Source organism: Setaria viridis, chromosome 7, assembly GCF_005286985.2.
Source record: "Setaria viridis chromosome 7, Setaria_viridis_v4.0, whole genome shotgun sequence".
Taxonomy (NCBI): Eukaryota; Viridiplantae; Streptophyta; class Magnoliopsida; order Poales; family Poaceae; genus Setaria; species Setaria viridis.
In genome coordinates this window covers 15,324,018-15,334,368 of record NC_048269.2, presented here as the reverse complement: position 1 = coordinate 15,334,368, position 10,351 = coordinate 15,324,018, and the positions used below count along the sequence as shown (strand labels likewise).

The window sequence follows — 10,351 nt, the reverse complement described above, 5'->3', positions numbered from 1 at the left end:
TGTGCGAAAGCATGATTGGCATCAGTATATATTTTCAGTCTGGTCAGATGGCACTCAGCCGCATTCTGATTTGCAATGCGTTCATACATTGGTGTGGGGCCCTCGTGGTTTAGCTGAGGTACGTAGTGTTATTATAATTACCCAAAACACAAGTTTAGGAAAACGAAGAACTTACCCTTGAGAATTATTTAATGCAAAAAAGAAAATAAATGAAAAGTACCGCTAATAATTATTACTATCAACGACAGATTCTGAAAATTCATATAGCATATCTATAGGCTTTCCAAGTTCATCACAGGATGCCATGCTTCTCACCACAATTTGCCGATACGATCGCGTAACAACTCTTTGTGGTTTCTAGTACCACGAGAACAGTGACGCGCAAATTATTTCGTGATACATCAAATAATAATAGTAACTAGCAACAAACACTTGGGCGAGGGATCAAGCCAGCAAAGGCACCACAAATGGATTAATAAGCTCGCGTGCATCGACCCATGGCGATCACTTGATCAGAAATTGCTCACTCAGTGGGGGCAATGGTATATGGCCTTGCAGCCCCGGTTGTACGGCTGCCCTGGCGCCGGGCACGACCGTATGCAGGCCGGGCGGTTGGGATTCAGCGCGCCCGGTTTGATGACGCCGGCCAGAACGCGGCGGTGCAGCTCCAGGTCCACCGTGAGCTCCGGCGCCACCCCGTCCTCCAGCCTTGTCGACATCAGCCGTCGCAGCGCGGCCGCGTCTCCGACCCCAACGCCGGCTGCGAACGTGGCGCTCATCCCGCCGGCGACGACGGGGCTTGCAAGAGCGAGTAGGACGCCGACGAGCACGAGCAAGGATGCGTACGCCCTCCTCCTATCCATGTTGGCGAGAGTTGCAAACTGGGGATGCGTTGGTTTGTGCTGAATGGTGCTGCGAATCCACTAGGAGCTCCACTTATAAATTGGAGGGTTGGTATTGGGCGATTTCCTGGCATGGGCCCGGTTGGATATGTGTGTCTTCCTTTGGCTCCAACTTGTAGCTTCACGTCCTCTAGTTTCTGTCTGAATGATGATGTCAAACGATGTGCGCAGCACAAAACCCACTACCAATAACTTTTGCCGCCAATCATGGAACCGACAGGTGAACTACTTTTTGCATCTTATCTCTACAAATTACGGCGGCAAAGCGCATTAATATTAACCGATACTTCAGCTAGATTAGGAATTGAGAGAATTCAAAAGTTGTTGAGCTGCATGGTGGCTTTTTAACGAAACAACAGCTAGAATAATGGCAGTTAGGATGTTCGTGACAATATGAGCAAAACAAGGTGAGGAAAAACACAACCCGACTACTACTGCATGTTTATCTCGAGGGAAAAAGGAAAGTAGCTTCAGACAGCAAACACGCACTAATCAGCTTTAGCTCTTAACAAAAATTAGCTTGGATTGCTGTGCGAGAGAGCTGCACATCATTGCGATAAATTGATATGCATATAAGAATATAATCTACACACACCATAATACTTAGATTACATTAGGGCAACATAAATAAAAGGATATAAAGGGACCAAGAACATGCATGATGAGGACCTCGAATGACAAATTCATAAACTATCAAGCCTTAAAATTATATCAAAGTTTTGTAAAAAGAAGTCAATTTAAGTTTTACCTCTACACTAGCTACATAATTCATAAAGAGTTAGCTTACTCAAGAGTACTGCGATATCATTATATTACTAGAATATATATTCTTTGTTGTCATATACAGTTGTCTCCTAGGTTTCTGAGCAATAGATAAGTTGTTAGGAGTCACATCTAGTTGTTCATTTGGTTATATAATGGACTTTAGTTGTTATATAACTGGCTAGTAGTTGTCATATAGTGGTATGTATTGTGTAAGGCTGAGGCCCGTTTTGTTTTGTAAGTTACAGGTACCCACTACCCGATCAACAGAGCCTATTGTTCCGATGGGTGTGGGACTATATCTCTTCTCTGAGCTTTTGATGAAGCTCTTGTTGCCTACGGATTAGACTGCTCTTAGGGCATTATTAGTTACTGCACATTTGAAGGTGCATGATGATCCTCAATACATAGATTACATTAGGGCCACTCATCAAAAAAATAAAGTGACCCAGTCCCACAGAGGCACAAGAGCAAGAAGCTAGTGAGAAATCAAGGCATCAATAGACGGGCTTGATTCGTAGCGGTCCATGTTTCGTCAACCTGTGTTTGTATTGTTTTACCACATAATTTTTTATACAGATGAATATCATGTTACTTTTACCACGGTACAGTGTTTGGCTCGCTTGAGTTAGTGTGAATAATATATTATTCGCCTCATTACATAAGACTGCTAATGCATGTATATGGAGGGGCATAGACACGTGGTTCTTCTTAGGATGTGACAGCGAGCTAATCCCACTAGCTGTTTCAACTGTCTCTTGGGTAAAGCTAAAACCCAATCAAAATATGGATTTCATTATGAGCATATTCAATTCACGTTGCATAGTATGCGTAGTGGCCAAGAGCGGTGAATAATACACCAAACTTACCACTATCATTTTGTAAGGATATATATTAGTACAACATTCCACTTCAACTTCTTTATCCTGCTTTTTGTAATTAATTTTTGCATTAGATACTTGGTCAAGATCCTAATTATGGCCCCATAACACCTTGACAAATAAAAGATAGTAGTTTGCAACAATTCAGTGGTAGAAATGGATATATTAGCTAGGCAATATAGATTATAGAGGTGAATATATGGCAACAACAACGCGGATGCAAGCTGTAGAGGCCACAGCGGCATGTCTTGACAATTACTCTCTCCGTCCTAAAATATAAGTTATCCAAGGGTTCAAAATTTATCCTCAAATATAAGGCGTCCTAGGAATTTTTAGCAAGTACTCAATCAACTCAATTAAAAACTTGCCAAATATTTCCCTTGTTAACTGAAAAACTTGCCTTGTGTTACCATTAACTAAGGGTCGATGAGATATTTGCCCACCCCTTAATCTGTTTTAAAAATCCTAGGATGTCTTGTATTCCAGGACGGAGGGAGTATGCATACTTTGTTCAGCCAGGTATAGCAAGAACAATCTCTTCTAGATCTCGATCATCTCCATAAGGTTGAAACATCTGCAAAACCCAACACCTCTACGCTGCATCTTCAAAGCCCTTGCTAGGCAACCGCTGTGGAGCTAGAAAAGAGCTGCGTGCATCGTGAACCCGGTGAAGAGAGGAGAAACAATAGGTCCTCAATGCAGCCATGTTACACTTTTTAAAATCGAAACATTGAACTGGATCTTTCGATCTGAAAATCATTGACGCATTGAACACTTGACACTTTTGTTTTGGTTTTTTCTTTACTTGAAATAATTAGTTCAATATTTCAACTTGAATCTTTTTCTACGTTTTTCCTGATTTTGGACATTTTGACATCACTTAAAAATTTTCTTTTTATGCCTTTGAAGCTTTTTTCAGTTAAATGAAGTGGAGTGGTGACCAATGGACAAACAAACCTAGAAGAACGGGCATCATCGCATCACCACAATCATGGCGTAAGCCCGCAGTGACCTATCCTGAAAATTGTGCATATGTTCCATAAACGGCAAGCCTTGAATAGCAAAAGATATTAATTAAGTCTTACTGATTGAAAGAAATTAATTGGACTTTCTAACTCTTTTTTCTCACATATATTTTTACTTTTTGCAGCAAAATAGTAGGGAAATTCTTGTGCATGTGAGTGAGCTCCTTTGGTCAGGTCGCCCTAGTTGGAAGCTGACAAATAGGAGGTGGATATTGTCCTTTCCGGATCTCATCCCCGTAAGGTAGAAAAATACCCCCTTTTCTCTCAGCTCTCCGTATGTTACCCTCCCTAACAACTCAACTCCATTATATCATTCCTGCACATCTCTACGCCGCATGGTGCAGCCATTGATAGGCAACCACCTAGAGCCCGAAATAAGCTGCAAACATGTTGGTCTTTTTTGAAATTTTGAACTCAATGTTTTCATATGAATTTTTTGTACGCATTGCAACTTTATTCTGAACTTAATAATTTTAATTTGGGAGTTTTTTACTTGAAATGTTTTAGTTCAAATAGTCTTTATGTTTTCTGATCCGGGAAATTTGATCATCATTTGAAAGTTTTTCCTTTACTTTTCTGTGTTTGCAGTTTTTCCCAGTTGAATGAACAAGTTACATTTTATTTTTGGGCAGTCAAGATGTAACAATAGCATGGTTTAAAAATGCCAAATAGACCCTAGTTTAGTATGGTATGAAATAAATGCAATAGATTTGTGCTACCAGTGAAACCTGAGAATGGAGCATAGCAAAATGAATGGACAAAGAGATAAACGTATAGAAAGAATCCGAGGCAGGAATTCAATGCATGAACAATCATTCTGTACAGCATTATTTTAGCTGTGGAAATTAATTTATTCCAAGTATACAGATATGCTGTCACATGTTTTTACCAGCCGATTTATTCCTTCACGTTTAAACCCACTCGGCCTTGTGCTCATCGTCACCCCAATCTCCTGTTACTTAAACCACGGGAGACCCTTAGCTTCTCATAGCCAAAATTGAATGGCGGCCTAGGTAGTTGTTCTCACAGCCAGAGGCGTGTTACACCAGCAATCATACAAAGCTTATACTAGCTTCTACCTGTCGAGAAACGCCACCACACCCCAGCCATTCGAAGGCATTCTTGTGTCAGCAGGACTGCAGCTTCAATCGAAGGTATAGGATCAAGTTTTTTAACTACTATGTTTGTTCTTAAGCGTAGTTTGATTCTTGCATCTCCATGTTCCTTTCACCACTAATGATGTGAAGTATTATGCACACTAGCCTTAAACCCGAGGATTTGCATGGTTAGGGATCAAATAATTTTGGAATGTGTTGCAACATATTTTGTGGAAAATTGAGGGAAATGAATTTTTAGGAAACCTGCCTCGTCAGCGTAGCTTCATATCGAGTATAATTCAGCATGTGTATAAGCACGGATGGCTTCACTGCAGTTTTTACATTCACGCCATCATAGCTTGCAATTCAGTCGTCTTTTCACCAAATCCTGGGTGCCGTGTAGTTGTCCAATGTGGTGGTGGCATATTTGAACAGTAGAACTTCGCTTGTTAAGTAGGTGTCTACCCGTGTTGTTTATCTGCTTCACGACATGTACATACACTCACCGCCACAGTCCACGAAGAGACTGAAAATGAAATATTCTTTGATTGCCTTGCATCTGAACTAATAAGATTGCCCGGGTAAAAAACTAGCTCCTATAGTAACAGAATGATCTTGACTTTTAATCCCATTTGATCATTGTTACTGTTTCGTTTCGTTATCAGGTTACTATGGAGAACGATGGGCATCTGAACAACAACAAGGAACAAGCTCTTGGCCTCACCTTGGGAGACGCTACAGCATGGGACTACCCTGTGGAATATGATATGGATGCTCTCCTAGGAGAGGACCATAATGTGGACACTAACCAGAGAACTCATGACGAGGACCACCTCCCTGAGAGTGAGACACCGCAATCCAAGCGTCCGAAGCGCTTCAATGTGCGGCAGGTTCAGGAACTCGAAGCGTAAGGCACTACCCATAATCATTGAACCACTGTGCACATTTTTTTGTTTGAAAGAATGTAAGCATCTCTCTTCTACTTCTATATGCAGGATGTTCCACGCATGTACCCACCCAGATGCTGAACAGCGTCAGCAACTTGGCACAAGGATTGGTTTAGAGGAAAGGCAGGTCCGATTCTGGTTCCAAAACCGGCGCTCCTTGATGAAGGTAAGTCTACATCTTGCCACCATCTTATAAAGTCAGTTGTTCTGTCTCTTGTGTATGTATATCTCTAATGTGTTCCTAAATACTCCCTCCGATTCTCAAATAAATGAAGTGAAGGACAAACTAATTATTTCATTTCTAAATTGATTAGCTTGTCCTAAAACACCATAATTTTTTCAGAAACAGAGATAGTATATAGTGGTGGTACATTTCTGTTCTGTTAATTGTCAAAATTCACGAATTAAGGCTAAACGCATACATGTGTTTGAAAAACGATATCGATTATTCTAATTTCTTCAATTGACATATGCAGTTGAAGGCATGTGGAAACGAGGTCAAGGAGTTGCAACAAGAAAATGGGAAGCTGCAAGCTGATAACAATGAACTGAAGCAACTAATGCTGGACCCGACATGCTTCAAATGTCGTGACCCCGCAGGAGCAAACCAGACGACGTTGGAGAGGCAGCGCCTGCTCAGTGAAAATGCAAGGCTCAAGGATGAACTGCAGCGTGCCAATGCTTACCTGAAAAGAAGCATCCGTGAGGCAGGACGACGTCCTCAGCCTATGTCATCCGAGAATCAGGCATCAGCTTACATGAACCCTGTGCCATTCACCTGCAATAGAACCAACCAGGCTACACTTCGATCGCACGCTGAGCGTGCTTTCAAGGAGCTTGTCATGTTGGCAACGAAGGGTCAGCCGTTGTGGATGCCAACCATCGACGGCGAGGTGCTCAGCGACCAGCAGTACGATTTGCAAACGTTCCCTGGGTTACTTGGATTTTGCCCATGGGGGTTTGTCGCGGAGGCTACAAGGGAGACTGATATGATCAAAGGCGAAGCCATGGACCTCGTCAGCATCCTCACCGATGTGGTAACACACACACCAAACTAAAATCTACACATATTACATTCCAGCAATGGTCAGCCAGCGTTTTCAGGTGTATAAATATCACATCTTTTGCATTGTGTTTTCCCAGGCCCAGTGGTCAGAGATGTTCCCTGATATCGTCTCATATGTGAGGTCCAGCAATGTCATCTGCAGCGGCAGTTCCTCTTTACGCGACGGGCTCATTCAACTGGTGAACTCATACTCTCTATCTCGTGCATCTGTTGTGTTCACTTTGATCACGATCAATCACCTAATTCAAACGCCGTGGAGTACTTGCAGATGGATGTAGAGTTCTGGGTGCCAACGCCGTGCCTGCCGACCCGCAACGTGAAGTTTCTGAGGTTTAGCAAGATGATGGCGGAGAGGAAGTGGGCTGTGGTAGACGTGTCTGTTGATGGCAACCAGCATGGATTTCAACAGCAAAGCAGCGGAGCTAGTTGCACGGGCTACAGGTTGCTGCCATCCGGCTGCATACTTGAGGGCATGAGGAGTGGCTTCTGCAAGGTACTCTACCACAATTCAGAATCAAACTTTTGGACCTCTAGTGATGTGTGGCATCATATTAATTTGCTACAAAGGATATATTTTCACAACATCTGATTTTATCTATCTCAATTCTCCATCCCATCAAATTCTGTAAGCAAAAAAGTCAGTTATTTCATTATTGACTTTGAGATTTTATAGCTTAATTTTTGGCCTTTCACATTTCAATGTATATCAAATGAGCTCCACAAAAAGTAGTATAATGTGATTATATATATCATGTAAATTCGAATATAGCTAACCTGTTATTATTTAACTTCTAATTGTATTATTTAACTGTAATTTTCTTTAGGGACACATCATGCGGTGTATATCATATGAGTTAAACTTTTGTGAATAACTTTGATGTCAACTTGTTAATGACCAAAAGATAGTTTATGTTTTACATCATATACATGTTTGCTGCAAAGACGTTGCGACTTCATAAAATTCGATTGTGTGCAACCCTATTTTCTCATTGAAATTCTTGGTGCATTCCAGGTCACGTGGGTTGTGCACGGGGAGTACCTTGGAGCCGCTGTGCCAACACTCTTCAGAAAGTTTCTCCATTCTGGGCAAGCCTTTGGTGCATGCCGTTGGCTCAGATCGTTCCAGAGGCAGTGTGAGTACATGGCCGTTCTGGCTTCCAGCCATGTTCCAAGCAGCAGCAGTAGCAGCTCAGGTAAATTTAAGTAAACATCATAGAAACAAAAAATAAAAGACTAGTGCATTCATACTTGTATTGAAATTCTAGTGATTCAGTTGTTCTGGAAATCCTGCAGGGGCAGCCATATCATCGCTGGGGAAGAGGGGAGTCTTGGAGCTGGCCCAGCGGATGACGGCGAGCTTCTACGCCGCCATCTCTGGGCCGGTTACCATTGCATCGACCAACATCACCAACCAGTGGTGTGTTAGCAGTGGCACTGCTGCTGAGAGGGTGGACGCAGCAGTGCGCATGGTGATATGGAATTGCGCTGAGATCATGCCTGGAGAGCCTGCAATCACGGTGCTGAGCGCCACCACCACAGTCCGGCTGCCTGGCACACCGCCAGTGCGCGTGTTCGAGTACCTCTGCAATTTGCAGCGCCGTGGCGAGTGGGATAGCTTTGTCAATGGGGGCCAAGTGAAGGAATTGGGATATGTTTCCACGTCTGCACGCCTCCATGGCAACGCTGTCTCTGTCCTCCGCCCCACTGTGAGTCTGCATGCTCTTGTTAATTTTCTCAACTATGGGTAGTATACATGACTAGTATAGGTAGTATAGGTAGTATAAGAGTACCATGATAAAAATACACAAATGGCATCACTTTAATTTTAGTTTTTGACACTAGCATAAGTTAAAAGACCATTCCAATTGAAATATCACTTTTACAATTAATAATTACTAAATTATCCATAATAATGAATAGTTAGATCTTATATATACTATATACCATATACCATAGGTTAATTTTGTTCTGATGAAGGAATAACTGGGTTAGTTTGAAGTAAGTAAAAGAGAGCAAAACTGTTATAACATAGCTTTCGGATACAACTATTAAGATTTACGCATGCAGTTAACTAGAAGTAATCTCTTTAATATTTATGGTCATAAAAACATAGTCCAGTTTCTTAATTCCATCAAATTTGTGATTAGTATGGCTTTTGTTTTTATTGCAGATCGTTGCTCAGGGAAGTCGTGGAATGAACAACAACATGCTGATCTTGCAACAGTCAAGCACCGACGCGTCAGGTTCGCTGGTGGTGTACAGTCTCATTGAGGAAAACGTGATGCGTGGCATCATGGCTGGCGCCGAAAACAACATCTTCCTCGTGCCCTCTGGATTCGCCATCCTCCCAGACGGCCATGGCAAGGCCCGATACAACGCTGCCAGCTCCTCTACTAGTGCTCCCATCGACAACAACAACGACGACGGTGAAGGAGCACTTCTTACTGTGGCGTTCCAAGCAATGTTGCCTAGCTCCCCATCAGGCGACCATGCCACTACCCGGGCCTTTGACAATGCAGGACAGCAGCTCTGCGATGCGATAAAGAAGATCAAGGACGCCGTCGGGGCCAATAACGTCATAGTGGACTGACTGGCTATGTCGGAGAATGGCGAAGAGAATAAAATTAGACTCAAGCACAGTTTATGTTTTCATATATACAATAGTGCATGGAGCGGTTAGAGGAATCAAGTCAAGAACTAATCGATTGTGCTCTAAGCTTTGCGCTGGGCATGTCGCTAGTAGGTGCATTGGCTTGGTTTCTGAATGAAATGCCCTGTTAGACATGGTTGTTAATTGTTATTACATTGAACCTCTTGTATCATGAATTTGTGTAAACTTTACTTTTACCAAGACACATCGAACACATAATTTTTCTCGATGCCAAAGCGATTGCTATGTTGCTTATGTTTCATTTTATTTTTTGGACATTAATTAGGATCGTCATTGCATTGCTGTGATCATCTCTAGTATACATCACTTCTTTTATTGGTTACTAGTATGAGTCCATGGATTTCCCACGTGTTCCCAGCCACATGCTGATTGTACTTTCCCAGATTATAATTTCATGTATTTTTTAGGCCTTCATAGCAATTTTATAGTGTGAAAGTTTTGCTGCAAATTCCTATGTCATTTTTTTCAATAATACACATGGTGTTTTATATAGATAGTAAACAAGCATATTTGATGTATATAGACATATACTCCCTCGGTCCCAAATTACTATTCGTTTTGGCTTTTCTAAATACACACCTTTTGATATGCACCTAGCTATATATTTATGTCTATATGCATATCAAAAGTGATGTATCTAAAAAAATCAAAACGAATAGTAATATGGGACGGAGGGAGTATATGACATAATTCATCTCCAGTAGCTGCATGCATTCCTGATTCCTTGCAATATTGACTGTCAGGTAATAATCTGATACAGCAATAACTTCTTGTATAATTTTGTGAAGTAATCACAAAAATATTGTACAAACAAAGTACAATGCTAGATTCATTTATCGGTTCCAGATTCATATTCAAATGTTGTGCAGGGGCTGATATATGTATGGCGGTATCGATACTTTCTCGCATTCCCTGCAGGCCTCCAATAACAGCCAGTGTCTAGTGGGGCTGGGGCTGTTCAAAAGAGAAGCTCTAGTATGCTTCTGATGAATGGAGAAGT

At 41.8% G+C, this 10,351-nt stretch overlaps 2 protein-coding genes across 2 annotated transcripts; one reads left to right on the top strand and one right to left on the bottom strand.

Moving 5' to 3' along the window:
* Positions 1-247: 247 nt before the first annotated feature.
* Positions 248-979, bottom strand: LOC117863065 (uncharacterized). Its single transcript, XM_034746647.2, has one exon. The coding sequence runs from the start codon at positions 861-863 to the stop codon at positions 528-530; it is 336 nt and encodes a 111-aa protein (XP_034602538.1). The 5' UTR covers positions 864-979; the 3' UTR covers positions 248-527.
* Positions 980-5,338: 4,359 nt separating this feature from the next.
* Positions 5,339-9,270, top strand: LOC117864648 (homeobox-leucine zipper protein ROC6-like). The gene is made up of 8 exons (XM_034748771.1): positions 5,339-5,574; positions 5,663-5,780; positions 6,091-6,651; positions 6,758-6,859; positions 6,949-7,173; positions 7,693-7,873; positions 7,974-8,386; positions 8,851-9,270. Exons 1-8 carry the CDS (start codon positions 5,339-5,341, stop codon positions 9,268-9,270), a joined length of 2,256 nt encoding a protein of 751 aa, XP_034604662.1.
* Positions 9,271-10,351: the final 1,081 nt, after the last annotated feature.